At 38.8% G+C, this 16,597-nt stretch overlaps 1 protein-coding gene across 12 annotated transcripts in view; it reads left to right on the forward strand.

The window, feature by feature from the left end:
• The window catches only part of SIPA1L2 (signal induced proliferation associated 1 like 2), a 245,594-nt gene that overhangs the window by 158,707 nt on the left and 70,290 nt on the right, over positions 1 to 16,597 (forward strand). For all 12 annotated transcript variants that reach the window (XM_074990163.1, XM_074990169.1, XM_074990167.1 and 9 more), the window contains 3 exons: positions 1,106 to 1,263; positions 4,004 to 4,580; positions 10,179 to 10,453. In XM_074990163.1, the coding sequence (XP_074846264.1) occupies positions 1,106 to 1,263; positions 4,004 to 4,580; positions 10,179 to 10,453 (1,010 nt within the window). The remainder of the gene's footprint in view (positions 1 to 1,105; positions 1,264 to 4,003; positions 4,581 to 10,178; positions 10,454 to 16,597) is intronic.

The following is a 16,597-nucleotide window of genomic DNA, read 5'->3' on the forward strand; positions in this document are numbered from 1 at the left end:
CCGCAGCTCGTCCAGATGGGGATCCTTTTCGAAAGGACTCCACCAACTTCAAAATCCCCTTGTTCCTATCAGCTGGCAGAATTATACTTTAGTGATCAGCTGTTAGGAGTAAGGGGATTTTGAAGTTGGTGGGGTCCTTTTGGAAAGGACCCCCATCTGGATGAGCCGTGCAGCAGTGAGCTGCAGCAATTTCGAAGTGCTGCGGCCACCCGCATGCTAATGAGGTGCAGAATATGTATTTCAGTGCTTCATTAGTAATCTTCAAAATGACCATTTGCATGGCCATATCGAAGTTTTGGGCTAGTGTAGGCACAGCCATAGTCAGACAAGAAAAGCAACTGTTCTAAAAACCAGGGTGATAATTTCCTTCTAAACACTTAATAAATATTCCTATCATTGCCCTGTATCATGTAGCTGCCGACTCTTATTTTCTAAAAGTTCTTTCTGTTGTATTTTGACTCTTTAAAGTGGCGCACCCTGACCAATCTTGAGTCATGCTAGTCCAAAGTGCAAGTTTTGCAGACTATTGGCTGATAATACATATGCACCCTACCGCGTGTGAGGTTATTCATAGTTGTATCCACTGTCACATTACTAAATTTAAGATACACAGAGTTTGAGAAAAATATTTTAAAAAAATTAGGGACGTAATGTTAAGTTTAAACACAATTTAGGAAAGGAAATGTTTCTTGAGAAAAGATAAATATTTTTATGTTTCAGGTATGAAAACAAGTCTTTTATTTTACAGGACAGATAACTTACAAATGTTAGACAGTGATAAATGGCAGATGATGTTATGCACCTTTCATATTAATGCACAAATAATCTAATATAGGGGAGGTGAAAATTGGCTAGTGTAGGAAAAGAGGACTCAGATCAGAAAGAAAGGCGAGTACACTTATTAGCTTAACCCATTTTCCTCCTCATACCTCTTTCCCACTACTCCATGTATCCATGTGTCTCCACATACACAATATCACGTTATAGGAATGTCTCCAGTTTCTGAAGTGACTTTCATTTTTAAAATTAATCTGAATTGTTTTTGTATATATGAAGAGAAAGCATCATTTTAACTGTTTTTTAAATTCATGTTTCTTGTATGTAGCTTCTAAGGAAAAGGCACATAGGAAATGATATTGTTACCATTGTTTTCCAAGAGCCTGGAGCACTTCCTTTTACTCCAAAAAATATCCGCTCTCACTTTCAACATGTGTTTGTCATAGTCAAAGTGCATAATCCTTGCACTGAAAATGTGTGCTATAGGTGAGTGGATATTTATTTTTTCCTATTTTCATTCTAATAAATCCTTCTTGTTTCCCTAAGTGAGGGAGGGGGAAAGATGTGGAGGGGGAGTTCTCTACATTTTTGCCGTGTTTCGCTTCCATTTTAGGGTTTCATTTTTAAAGATGCATAGAATGTAAAATAGAAAGTGTGACAGTAGTACACTGTTAGCATTTCAGAAAGATTCATTTAGTAGGTCATGATCATTAACAGTTTTAAGTTTGGAGAGTTTTGTTTGTGTCCATATGTAATTGTGGGTGCAGTTTTGTAGGCACAACTGAGGATTTGTATATATTTGTTTAGCTTAAATGTTGGCGTATAAAGGGCAGTTAAGTTTTAAAATAAGGCTTGAAGCTATAGCAATGGAAGTAATTTTTCATTTTGTATTAACTTTTGAGGTAGAGTTAAGCTATTTTAGACTATCATTAATGTACATATAAATCACTGCCAATGTATTTAACTGAGTATCTACAGTTCATGATCCAAAATTTGACTGTGTTTCAATGATGGTTTGTTTAATTTGTCCCTTCATATATTTTGCAGAGCACTTTAAAATCCCTTCAGATAAATGCCTGTTTTGCTTGTGATGCTATACTAATGAAAACTTTTCTGGTTTCAAAGTATCTCCCCAAAAATCTCAGTCAAGACTGAGTCTAAAATGAGGGCTTCAAGTATCTTAGAAGCCCATCACTTGAGCTAGAGAATACTCTGCCCAGCAGAAAATCAAAACCTGAGACCCTGAGTAGTCTCATAATAGACATGTACCTTGTACTGGTCCTTTTCTTGCTCTATTTTTTGTCAGTTTCATGAGCTGGCTGAGGACTGTGATCAGTGTCAGGATATTCTGTAATTTTAAGGCATTTCTGTACAATAAAATAAAGCTCTCCAAACAGAAACCACTAATAATCATGACCTTTTAAATGAAACTTTCTGAAATAATCATGGTATATTGCTGGCAAATATCTTTTTTATATTCTATGTTGAGATTCTTATTGGTCCAGGACAACCTGATTACACTTACCAGTTTCAGTTTAAAACTAATATATATATTTTTTTTAAACTCTGGGACCTTTTAAGTGAAATTAAATCCAATATTAGTCTAGGTCCTGCCTATAAATACAGCCATATGTATTCTAACTGTGGTGGAAGAGGTAATGGGGACAGTTTGTGGCACATGCCGTTTCTTCCAGTTCCATAGCTAGGGCTGGGGTTGCAAACGTTGGAAATCAAACATAAAGTCTTAGATTATGTGGCTCTTCAAGTAATCTGGAACTGGGTAACAGCTCTACTGCATGTTACATTCCCTTTTTTGAAAGGGAGGTGCAGAGGGATTGGTGACTAGTGAGGAGGGACAGAAAGGGGGACATGTGATTCTTCCCCACCCTAACACCAGCCGAGAGCCCCCATACTGTCCCCTCCTGTAAACTTCCCCATTCCACTTTACCTGGGGCGGGATGTCTATGGTCTTTGTCCCTCTCCACTGCAGCAAGCAGCATCCCAGACTGTGTGGCCAGAGACTATCTGGGAGAGTACAGACACCCTGCTCCTACCACTCCCCAAACCATACTGTCTGGCACAGGAGGCTGTCTGTGTCTTGCTGCTGAGCAGTCTGCCAGGCAGTATGCTCTCCCAGCAGCATGGCTGGACATTACCTCAAGACATGGGGGCAGGTGTAAGAGGCAAAAGGAGGCAATGCTTTCCCTTGGTCTTAGTGCTGAACCTCTCCCCATCTTCCTATCCCTGTTCTGACCGTTGCTCATCCTGAAGGCTCCCGTAGCAGGCTGTTGCAGCTGGCAGACCGGTGACTCTTCTCCTGAAGAGGATGTGTTAATTTAAGTGAAAAGCTTTCCAGCTTTCCTGACCTATTAGCTGAACAATGAACCAGTGAAAAGCCATTAAGTGTCAATTAAACAATTTAACGGGCATGTGCCTACCCTGAATTTGCTGACAACAACAGTTGTGCATTGCTATGTCTCCAGGACCAGAGTTCAATGAAATATTTAAAACAAATTTTAGTTTGTTGCTGAAACATGTAACAACCACATCTCTTTAAATAAATAAATAAATCCTTGCACAGATATTTAGATGCACAATCTGAGAATTTAGCTTTAGCCTTAAATGCTTGGATCATCAGACATAGGTTTTTAAATAAATTCTTCAAAAGATCACCTTTGTCTAAAAATATACATTTTAATTTTAATAGAACAAAAACTTGCTTCCAAAGTCTCCCTGTCCTTTCTATCTGTACCTTTTCTCCTTGCACCACTGTGCTGAAGAGCCCTTAAAGCAAGGGTTGGCAAGTCCCAGCCCACACTCTGGATCTGGGCAATGTAAGTCCAAGAAGGGGCTGTTCTTTTCATCTGGACAACTTAATTGCCCTTACCACAAAGTTTTTGCAAGTAAACCTCTGACAAACTTCAGGGTATATAAGAACCTGTGACTGGTATTCTAGACTCCCACATTTTAGTGCTCTGAATTAAGTACCTTCTGGGTGTCCAATCTTCACCCTGGCATGCAGTGAAAAACATGCTCCATTTTCATTAAAAAGAAATTGTAGAAGAGTGTTTGTTTTTTCATAGCTTTGTAATTTCAGAAATTTCCTTTCTCTCTCTCAATTTGTACATTGAAACTCATCTGTGTCACAGGGTTTATGTTGGTCATAGTCCTGTAGTGAGGTTTTGTTGGTGCCATTATTCATTTTAGTCTTCCTTTTTATTTCTAGTGTTGGAGTGTCGAGATCAAAAGATGTGCCTCCATTTGGTCCACCAATCCCCAAGGGAGTAACTTTCCCAAAATCCGCAGTCTTTAGGGACTTCCTTTTAGCTAAGGTTATTAATGCTGAAAATGCAGCACACAAGTCAGAAAAATTCCGAGCCATGGCCACCAGGACACGACAAGAGTATTTAAAAGATCTGGCAGAAAATTTTGTTACTACAGCTACAGTGGATACTTCAGTGAAGTTCAGTTTTATTACTCTTGGTGCAAAGAAAAAGGAGAAAGTAAAACCAAGAAAAGATGCACATTTATTTAGTATTGGGGCAATTATGTGGAATGTAATAGCACGGGACTTTGGCCAGTCTGCAGACATCGAATGTCTTCTTGGAATCTCCAATGAATTTATCATGTTGATTGAAAAAGAATCCAAAAATGTAGTGTTCAACTGCTCCTGCAGAGACGTTATTGGATGGACATCAGGATTAATGAGCATTAAAATCTTTTATGAAAGAGGAGAATGTATTCTTCTCACAGCAATTGATAATTGTCCAGATGACATCAGAGAAGTTGTTCAAAGACTAGAAGTAAGTCACAATTTTAAGTTTTTCTACCAGAGTTTTTATTCAGGATTATTTTTGTTTGTATCTTTTGAAAAAGAATTGAATATTTCCTCCATTTAAACTTGCCTTGCATTTTTCAACCTCGGTTTTACAAAAATTATTCCTCACAACACCATGTGGAATAGATTTGAATTATCATCCTGCTATTATTGGGGAGGGGGGACTAATCTGCATCAGGTGATTTAATTGGCTTGTCCAAGGCTACATAGTTTTAGTATCAGAACCAGGAGTAAAACTTGAATTTTTGCTTCACAGTCCCATTGCCTAGTGGTTAGAGTGTACCCGTCAGTTTAAAAAAAATCTTAATTTTAAAGAAATGCATCTTTTTGAAGGTGATTATAACCTAAAAGGGGGAAAAAATCTCTAAATAAAGCATGGCATGTAGTTCTTATTTTACAGGGATTAACTGGAGAGATGGATCTCCAGCTGAGGGACTGGAAGAAAATGAAAGCAGTTAACATTATCAGGCCTGATACACACTCAGCCAGGACAGGTGGAGTTCAGTCATTCTGTGTGCCCAGCATCAAAAAGGTTTTGACCTATCACTATTATAAATGTGTACTGATGTACTGGTAGGGGCTGCAGAGTGTGAAACATATCTATCAACCTGCTTATTCCAGTTTGACTTTCACCTTAAGATTTAAATTAAATGAGTTTAGTCATGTCAACCTTTTTTGTAATGAATTGAGGCCTTCTTTGGAAAATGAAATCACTAGACGTAATTTTTTGGAGGTCTGTGGAACTGAAGTCCTAGCTAGGAAGTAGCCAGGATTAAAATGATGTGTAAAGGACTGATGCTATGTTACTCTAAACTTCCATGACTGTTGAGGATGCTTATCGGTGCACAATCCCTACATTAGGACTCCATCACACACAGTAGGTATTTCTTCTAGTGCAGGTTAATAGTTGTAAATATTACAAATATGTATCCAGTAGGAGATCTTAGTCATTGGAGTACTGTGGAAGTGCTATGTGTCAAAAAACCCTGCAAATTTATAAAACTACTTCTCCATGTGCTTGATCGTGTACACACTATATATCTGTGCTTGCCAAATGCACCAGTGCCGGAATTTTTTCCTTAAGTAATGTCCCTAAAGAACCAGCACCTTGGGGACAGAGCTTTAACTTTGTTGTCCCTTGTGGCTCCCCACTGCCAGCAGCCCTACCAGCAGGGCTGCCAATAGGGGAGGAGGAAATGGGGTGGCTGCCCAAGGGCCTAGCGGTTTAAAAGGTTTCAAGACTCCTGTCCCTTCAAATAGCTGCCTCTGCAGCCCTGGAGTCTGAACACTGCAGCAGCAGCTGTGAAGGATTGTCTGAGAGAGTCTGGCCCCAGCTCTTCCCCTTCTGCTCATGGCCCCACTGTTCCAAAGAGACAAAGCTGCCCCCATTCCCACCTTTCCAAGGACTCAGCATACCACTGAGTCCTGACAGTTACTTTCACCCCTGCCACTTCCTTTAGTACTGTTGGGGAGTCAGATAGTGTGGAATGGACTCAAGCAAGCACTTGACAGTTACCTGTTTCTGCAAGTACTGTTCTTTGAGAGATGTTGCTCATGGAATGGAGGTGATCCTAATCTCCTTCCCCATGATCAAGAATTTCAGGCAAGGAGGAACCAAGTTTTGGGGGGCACCATAGCCAGTTTCCCTTACAGATACCACCAAGGGAAAAATTTAAAGCACAGGCAGTGTGTGCACACACGTAGTATAAAATGGACATGAGCAACGCATCTCAAAGAACACCAGTTATGTAAAAATGTCATGGTCTTTTTCTCACTGTGCCTGTGCTATCCTGAACTGTGGAGTGCTTATTCAGCAGCTGAGTATTACCTCCAGTCACCAGTGGGACAGACAACTGAATAATGTTGCTGTCCTTAATGTGCATCAGGACTATACCGGAAAACTAGATGTAAATAAGATTGCTGACAGTTATCCAGAAAGCAGTGAGGCATGATGTCTTTAAACTAGGACATTATTGAAGTCAGGGTTGTGAGTTCAGTCCTGAAGGGGGCCATCTAAGGCAAACAGCTGTGGGGTTTTTTGTTTTTTTTTGGGGGGGGCTTTTTTAAAGCGGGGGGAAGGGTGCTTGGCCCAACCAAGAGGGCAGGGGACTGGACTCAATGACCTCCCCTTCCAGTTCCATGAGAGGTATATCTCCATATAAATAAATAAAAGTAATATGTAAATGTGCTGAGAATAGCCTCCCCTGAAACTGTCAGATTAGCTCTCTAAACCATATGCACTTCTTCAAAAGCACACACACTGGCAAAAACAAAAGTCAGGACCTATGGACCACAACATTTATGCAAGGGAGTCACAGCACAGCAGTTTGATGCACCCTGCTATTCATACCTGTGTCTTCCGAACTGCAGGACTATATCAAGAAGTCCTTAGAAATGGTTACTGGCAAGTTAAATAGAATAATTCAGTACTTCATTGTGATATTCTGCTCAGCTGTGCTCTTCTATCTTCCCTCCAGAACTCGAATTTGATGCATTTTATGAAGAATTAAGCATGATGCTGAGTCATATTTTTTTGTTTTGAAAAGCTCCTTTTCTTCTCCTTGTCACCTCTTCCGCATCCTTTTTATTTAGCTGTATGAATATATTTTTAACAAAACTCATTTGAAAGCTGAATTTTGGAATACTGGACTCCTTGCCCCCTGAAACATTCATGCAGCTGATAAATACTGTCTTTTAATGGAGAATGTTCTAAGCACCCCAACACCACCTTTAGTGAGCTGATTTATTAGAATCTCAATAAGGGCTCACAGAGGTGACTATTACACACATTAACATCTGCATAACATGAAATTTTAATAGCACATCAAACACCCATAACAAGTTATAACACCACTAAAGTCAGGAGTCCCTCTGTGTGGAGTACACTGCATGGCAGGCATAAAATGTCCATTTATAACCAGGTCAAATTTTATAACTAATTTATCAAACTTGAAAGAACAGAGAAATATCCACTAGTACACTCAAGTGAACACCTTCCAGCCACCTATCATCTTTCCTTTCTAAAAGCCTTGGGAAATCATAAGCTTTGCAGTGACTCCAGCAGGCTAGTATGGTCATTATTATTTGTAGTACCATGGTGCCTATCAACCCTGGCGACAGAGAGGAACCCTAATATGCTAGGCACTGTAGAGAGACACAACAAAAAGGAGCTTAAAATCAAAATATAATGTAAGATACCAGATGGTTAGATAGATGGAGAAGTACTAGGAAATAATGACAGTATTGGGCAGTGATCTCAGGCAAGTTTTTCTTGCAGGTATTAGAGCTAAGGAGGGTCTTAAAAGGGGATTTGGAGGAAGATAATAGAATTTACAGAGAGCTTCTTCCCTGTTTGAGGGTGCAGCATAGAAGAAAGACCAAAGCTGGCTGTTAGAAAGTGTATCAAATAGAGGATAGCAGCTTGTACTCCTGGTTTATGGACAGTTGGGAAAAGTGCCATTTATAGTGTAATTCTGTTTTGTGGTTTTCTAGCATTCAGTATTTCAAATATGATCAAATCTTTTACAACCACAGAACTGAACAATATGAAGTAGACATCTGAATCCACACTTCCCCATTTGATGCAATATAAATCATATAGTAAATGTCATAGTGGGACAGGAAATTTGGGTGGCAGTTGATATTATGGAACCCGAAGGAAAAGAGGCACGTTTTACTATTCTGCCTACCTTCTCAGTCCTCAAGTGGGTCTTCATGCTTGTTCCATCAGTTTGTCAGTAGAGTATGCAGAGTTGTCCCACTGTAGTTGGTAGTTAGCCCTCTAAGGGAGAATGGATGTCATAAGAATGATTAAAAAATTCTTATGCTAAAGTATAGATTGCCACTTTTAGCCTTTGTGCTGGGTAGCAGTACTTAGTATTATACGAAGAACATTTTGTAAAAACAATATGGGCAGCGCCTTTTAAACTTTGTAAGATGCTAACAGCAGCCACTTTGAGCTAATTACAGTGCAGACACTAGTTATACAAAGCTCCTCAGAGCTGTTTAAATCTGTCGTTTGGTGATTAGTGTGACAGGAGTAGGAGCTGGAATTACTGGCTTCCTTCTCTAGCTATGCCTCACTCTTACTGTGTAACCCTGGGCAAATCACATTATCTTGTGTCCCAGCTTTCCCCTCTTTCAAATACAGTTATTTTCTGTATGGGAATGTTGTGAGACTTAATTCATTGTCTGTAAAGCAATTGGGATCCTTGCATAAAAACACTTAATAAAAGGGTTTTAATGTAATATCATGGATTGTCATATTTCATAGTGAGCCGGTCTTGGTCTGCCCTTGAGCAGAGTAACAACTGTGGCAAAATACATGTTAGTATTGTGACATGAACAAAGGAGAGCAAACTAATTTCAATGTATGACTAGAAACTAGAAGAAAAATTGGAGATTAGAAGACTTCTAACCATCAGAGGAGTAAGCATTTCAGTAGGAGTAGTTGTGACAAACAGCTCCAGTTTTAACATGAAGCTTAATAAATTTATTAATGGGACTAAGACTGGGTTGCCTGGGATAGTGTAATTTACACACTTACCAGGCATGGTTCACTGTCCCATGTAGTGGCACCTAGACAATCTTAGCTGAGATCCAGCTGGGACTTAGCTCAAGCTACAGAGATGCATGCGCAAAGCTTCAAATTTGCCTGTTGGTGGTTACAATAGCATGGCACAGGACTCGATGACCCCATAGTTCTATATCCTCTCTTATGACCTAAGCCATCATTTGAATTTTGGTCTCCAGAAGTGAAAGAGTAGTGCACAAACTTCTGAATTTTGCATAGTTTGCTTTGTCAATTGTAAAACTGCCCCATTTTATGTATTATGAAAAAAAAGAAATCCCTTTAGTAAAAGCTAACATTTGATTTATTTGGTTATTCCATATATTGTCAGAATAGTTTCCTATTTAAATATGAAAGATCTTCTTTCTCTGTCTCAAAATCCCCAGCCAAATAACTGGTCTTCTCACATTTGTAGTAAAGCCTACATCTGGAGATGACATGAATGTGTCATAAATCATAATGTGATCACTGGAACAAAAGTAATACATTATTTTACTTTATTATATAGTGTTGGGGAATGAGTCTGTTGGAACTGAAATATTTCACTAGATTTGGCTTATCTTAAATCTCAAGGTTATTATTACCCTGAAGAAAATACCTACTACACACATGCTATCAGTCAGCAAAACAAAGAATGGAGTAATTGACAGGTTTGCATTTTGCTTGCCTTTTAGTTTGAAAATAAAACATCTGCTAAGTATTCAGCAAGATGTAAATGTCTTTACATTGGGGAAAAAATAAAAAAAATTGACACAGGCCAGCTGGTTGCTCTAGGGAAGTCAAATTTTAGAACTCGGAAGATGTTTGTGTATTTTGTTCTGTGCAGAAGCCTGTAGTCAACTACAACCGACAAAATGACTGTCACCTATTATTATGTTAAGGGTGTTGCTCATGGAAGCCAAACATATTAGCCTGTCAGAAAATGGATCCTTTTGTATTTCCAGAGAAATAAGTCCTCAAAGACAATTGCATAACAATCTGATACTCCTTTAGATAGTCACCAGAGGATGTGAAACAATGGAAATGACCCTGCGGAGGAATGGGTTGGGCCAACTTGGATTCCATGTTAACTTCGAAGGGATAGTAGCGGATGTGGAGCCATTTGGTTTTGCATGGAAAGCAGGCCTGAGGCAAGGAAGCCGTCTAGTTGAGATCTGTAAAGTGGCAGTGGCAACCTTGACTCATGAACAAATGATTGACCTTTTACGCACATCAGTGACAGTAAAGGTGGTGATTATTCAGCCACATGAGGATGGATCACCTAGAAGGTAATGAGCAACAGTCCTTAATGTGACATTTCCAACTGTCTTTTCTTTGCTAGTGCGTGTTGTTTAACTTTAACAAGTGCTGTAAAGACCCTTAGGAAGTGGATATTGTGTCTCATATTTGGTGATAACAGGATTGTAGCCTTTAAAGCAATTAAAAAAAACAGAGCTATTACCTCCGTACTGAAAGATGAAATGTGATCTTGTACATAACTTAATGGGAAATTGTCTTTATAAAGTTTGAAAGGATAGGAAGTAAACTGAAGTGTACAGCATGACTGAACTATTTTCAATATTGGTCATGACTTCTCTTCTGCAGGAGACAGCTTTATTATATTTTAGTATTAGTTTTGCAAATTGGGAACCCTTGCCTGAAAAACATACTTATTTCTGTTGTGGTTTCTTTTGAGTTCTAACTATTAAGGTAAGAGATCTTTAATTATTCTGCGGTTTTTTAAAACAGAGGAGTCTTGGATGTGAGATATATATTGCACTATGTCACAGCTTCTTTCCTGTTTTTGGTAAATATTTAAGTCATTCACATTAACTGTTGAATCATATCAGACAAATCATTAGTTAAAATTATAAAATCTTGCTGTAACATGAAGTAAATGGGTACATGCTTGGAAAAGGAGCATAATGAAAAGATGACTATCATTCTTTCCGTGGGAGGGGTGCAGTGCCTGCCTGTGCCTCTCTTTGATTAGAATGCTGCTTTTAGCCAGAAGATATTTACCTTGCCATCATTTGAAGAAAAATACAGTTTTGATTCAGAGCTTCATAGAAATACAATTTTACTTCACTCATCCTTTACATATACACCATGGTTGTGTCTACACTACCTTCCTTTCAAAAAGGGAATGCAAATGAGCAAGATCAGAAATGCAAAAGGTGTGATTTGCATAGTTCATACCTCATTTGCATATTCTCACATAATCTTGCTTCGGGAAGAACCTTTTCTGGAAGCAAAAACAGCCATGCAGATGGGGTTCCTTGGAAAATAAGCTCTTCTTGAAACAAAATAGGAAGACGCGTTCTTTTGAAAACATTTTTTTTTTTCCTGAAGGAACCCCATCTACATGGCTGTTTTTGCTTCAGGAAAATGCTCTTCAGGAAGGAAGATGTTGCAAGAATATGCAAATGAGGCATGAGATATGTAAATCTGAGCCTCATTTGCCTTTCCGGTCTCACTCATTTGCATTCCCCTTTTGAAAAGGGAGTGTAGTGTGGATGCAGCCCTTGAGTTTGGTTAATGAGTCTGAATTAGAAGTGTGCTTCAGTCAGCTGAATTACTTGTTTGTGTCTTTAAATCTTCTGTTGGTATTCTTTTAATTGCACCAAAAAAAAGGCATGCTGCTTTTGGCATGGAAGTTAGCCATAAAATTGTACATCACATACGGCAGCAGTGTGGAATTATTGGCAAGCTGTGCATGAATGCTGGTGTGTGTGTGTGTGTGTGTTTCCCAAGCATTCATGCTGGCTGGATGAATGATGAAAAAAGTTTTCTTCCCTGCTCTAACCTTGGCCTCCAATTTTTGGGTACCTTTTGGGGCCGGGGGAAGCGGGGTGAGAGAGACGCACACACACTCGCTTACATATGCTCATCTCCCTACAAGCATAGAATTTACAATGAAGTCTCTCTCCGCTTAGCTCAGCTTTTCTCTCCATCTGCTTCTGAATATGAATTTTCTTTGTCTTGTGCAGTGCACATTTCTAAGCTGTTGACAAAGTATGAGGCTAATGAACGGATCCATTGTATTTAAGATGAACTGTACATATTATAGTGCTTGGTAGAATCCTGTATGGCATTTGGGCAGTTTTTACATATCATTTGATAAATTTTTATTAAAATTCTGAAGCAAAATATGACATACTATGTCTGTTCAATGTATCGGTAAGTTAGAGTTCTAGCTGCGTAGCTGCATGCCACTGAACTCGAAAGGAAACTTCAAAGCATCTTTTGGGGGGAAAAAAGGTATAGATTCTTTACATCTTTCAGGACTAGGTAACTAATCATGACTTAAATAAATTGAAGATTATTTTTCAGTTTACATTCCAACTGTAAAATGTGCAAAACACTAGTGCTTTATTAAAATAAAAAACATGTAATGAAAAATGAAGTTACGAAAGAAACGGAAATCTTCACGCCCCTTCTCCTCACTAGGCGCAGTTCTGATCTCACTGTAGTGCAAGTCCAGGATTTTCCAAAGTATGGCCAGTAATTTTAGGAACAATATGAGATACCTGATCAGAAATTGCTGAGAATCCTTCCTTTCCCAAAATTGATAACTGAAAACAGAACAGGCAACAAGAGATAATGGAAGGGAACACAAATGTTGCCTAAGCATTAATAGTATTGAGCAGGTTTTCACTTGCTTCTGCAGCCAACAGTTTGACTTCTTAATTTGCTGTATGATAGATTAAATGCAACAGTTCAAGGGCACTCAGTTTATCATCTCCCTCAAGTGTTTAATATGGTGTGATCTTAAGGATATGCCTGTAGCCCAAGGGTGTTTACATGCATATGTTTTGGATGATTTCCATGAATCCTCCCTTGGGTAGCAACATGGAGATAACCTCCAGTGGCAAATACCTAGTGAATTGCTCCCTTGTGTTCAAGTTCTAAAGTAGGCTTCTCCTTGCAGCAGGGAACCACAGATGAAGGTTTACAAAGTGTTCTTCAACATACAGTCAATTTGCTTTGAAACCATGCATCTTGCCCTTTCTCCTTCCTCCCTACTCAAAGGACAATGAATGAGACCCTTTAGTTTTGTTTGCCTCTAGTGACCTACTTGGACAGCTAGCCTGAGCTGCTCCTCACGCAGCCCCAGCAACAGAACTGGTCTTAAATGCTAACTTGAGCAGAACTATAGTGGGTACATCTGCCCAAGGTGAGAATCACATCTCCCAGCTCAAATGGCAATATAGTCCATGACAGCGTGCACATCCATTTTAGTGTTCACAGGTAGTGATGTGCGTCTGTTTCAGCAAAAACAAGAAAGAGTCCGGTGGCACGTCTAGAGACTAACAATTGTATTGTGGTCTAATCTTTTTTCGGTTGCAGCTCATTTCATGAATCTGAAGCGAGTTTAAACTCATGAAAGTTTATGCTATAATAAAATTGTTAAACGTTAAGGTGCCACTGGACTCTTTGTTGTCCACTGCAGTAGAAGCTAGAGATACTTGGGCTCAGATGAATGAGGAGAATGTCTGTCTGTAGTGGTTTTGAACGAGCTTTAACCTTGCTGAGCCCCAGCACTTAAGCTATGTATATGCAGAGGGAATGCATGGAACTGATCTCAGATAATGTAAAGCAGTTGCAGCTCCCCTAAGAGTCATCATGAAGTAACTGAATATTTTTGAGTCAGCAATCATGCTCTTAGTTTAATGTTGTGCTAGGTTTCCTGAATGTTCTTGACAAGAATTTTGTCAATGGTAGCATGGTGCCCGTTAGCCTGGACACTGAGCAGCAGATTTTTCAGGTTGTCCAATAATAGATTATCTATACAGAATTTTTCAATTATTTGGAAATTGCCTGGACACTTTTCACATACCTTATGATTAGAGCTATGTGCAGTGTCTCAACTTGTCATGTGTTCGAAGTGGATTATTTAAAATTATTCATAGTTTCAAAACTGGCACAGAAGGGCACAAAACTGTTTCTAGAAGTAGCTGAACTTTTCAGTGTGTCAGAAGTTCAGAATGGCAATCATGTGTTAGTCTCTTCTAGAACTATCCCCTGAAGACTAATCTGTAAAAGATGCATATCTAGAAATACCAATTCCCGCACTTTAGGGTAGTTCAGCCCTGTGTCTGTACCTGATCCTGTCAGTTGTTTTGACTAGTTTCTGAACGATCTTCCTCTAAACCCCAATGTAGTAGTGGCAGTAATTCGCCTGTGGGGAAACTGTCATACCGTGTTTAAAAATTTGTCTCATTGGAACGTGGACATCTTGTTTAATCACTCTACTTTTGTGACAATAAGATCAAAAGCAAGTTTTGGTTTCTGGAGTTTGTGATGGAAGTTGTTTTGTTTCTGTTTAAATCTCATTTTGACAGAAGTCATTAATGGGGGCAGGAACTGGTCACATTCAACACGAGTTTCCATCCATGTAAATAATCATTCAGCAGATCAAGATGCAAAAGCCTCTTCTGCTCACTCCTGGAGCTGATTGTGATGTGGTATTAGCTACCCCTGAGGAGCCACTAACAGCTGTTTTTGAATTAGGGAGATAGTTATTTGAGCTAAACAAGCAACAGGCCTCACAAAAAATGTAAAGAGATACTACTAGCTAACAAAGTGTGAGTCAGGTGCATCCGGTTCATGAGTAATTGGCAACAAGCATGCAGTGTCTTGGCTCGATCAGCTTGTACAAACCATAAAATGGCACCATGTGTTTGTATGAGTTCTCTCTGATCTATGCTACTGAGCACAAACTGAGAGGTGCACCCTCTGCACCAGGGGAAGATTGTTTTATTGCCACATCATTCTCAGAATCGGCACTGTGGTGGCAATAATTTACATAAAACATCAAGGGGCATTCAAAATACATTTCCTGTCAAGAGGTTTCTTTCTGTTGTGAGGCATAATCAAACCTTTGCTTATTTATGTTTTTCATGTGTAGAGGGAGGATGGTCGAAAAGCCAAGACAGGCTTCATACATACTTTTTACATTATTTAATTTAACCTACTATTGTATCATAAGATTTTGCTCACTCAAGAGACAATATATTTTCCAACGTATATTTATCTTAGATTAGATATCAATGAGCCATTAGTATCTAAAAAATGCTCCATTTCTACTCTAGTCAGAACATAATTAAAAATTTAGCTCTGAATGAGAGCTAAGAAATCTTAGCTAAGAAAATTACATTTGTTTCATAAGACAATCACCTAGCAGTTTATTACGCTCCTTTTCCAATTATGAAGATAAACAATTTCTTTTTCCCTGGCTTGAAAGGGAGCAGTTTTCCCTTAAAGCTGTTGACTGCTGAGTTTTAGAGATAGAGTTGTAAGGATTTACTTTTTGGGAGGGTGCGAGATGCTTACTAGCACTGGTCTCTTCTTGGGGTCATATCCTGGAGTGAATTTATACACATTGAATATGATGACCATGTAGTGGTTTGGAAATTATACTCTTCAAATGAAAGTGAGAGTTTAAAGTGTGCCTGTGTGTTTCCAAAGCAGGCCAGTCATGCTGGAAAAAACATGATTAGACGTTATGTGAGATTTAATCATGACCTTAACTGTCATAATTTGATTTTTAAATACAGATAATTTACCTGTGGTTTAGCCTTCAGTCCCCCATCCTTATAAATTTTGAATTATACCAGAAAATGAGAACACATCTGAAATATTAACACAGTCAGTTAACTGAGTGTTTATTTTTAATACTGTATATGCTCATTGGTAACATAACCCTTGATGTGGAGAAATAGGAGTAGGTCCAGAGAAGAGCAACAAAAATCACAGAAGGTTAGAAAATGTGACCTATGAGGAACAATTGAAATAATTAGGTCTGTTTAGTTTTCCAAAGAGAAAAACTAAGAGGGGATATAACAGCGTTCAAGCACCTAAAAGGTTGTGACAAGAAGGGTGGAAAAATTATTCTGCTTAACCTCTGAAGGTAGGACAAGAAGCAATGGGCTTAAATTGCAGCAAGGGAGGTTTAAGTCGGACTTTAGGAAAAACTTCCTAAATGTCAGGTTGGTTAAGAACTGGAATAAATTCCCTAGGGAGGTTGTGGAATCTCCATCTTTGGAGGTATTTAGGAGCAGGTTAGATAAACATCTGTCCAGAATGATCTAGAAAAGTGTTTCTCAACCTTTTTAAATCAAGTATCTCTTTAAAAAAAATGGGGTTTTGTCAGCAAAACTCAGAGCATCTACACACAAAATGCATTTTGGTGACAGAAACTTTCAACAAAAAAGCTTTTGTCATCAGAGGATCAAAAGATCAATCTGCTTTTATGCATAGATGCCATCTCTGGACAGAAGTTTTGTCAGAACATTTCTTCCAACAATAACTTCTGTGGACAGATGATGTTTAGTGTAAATGTAGCCTATGATTCCAGAAAAGACAGAGAGATGACTTGGAATCTTTCACATGATTGAAAATGGTAGTTTTAGAGATGGAAGAGGGATTAG

The sequence above is a fragment of the Carettochelys insculpta genome, chromosome 3 (genome assembly GCF_033958435.1).
Source record: "Carettochelys insculpta isolate YL-2023 chromosome 3, ASM3395843v1, whole genome shotgun sequence".
Taxonomy (NCBI): domain Eukaryota; kingdom Metazoa; phylum Chordata; order Testudines; family Carettochelyidae; genus Carettochelys; species Carettochelys insculpta.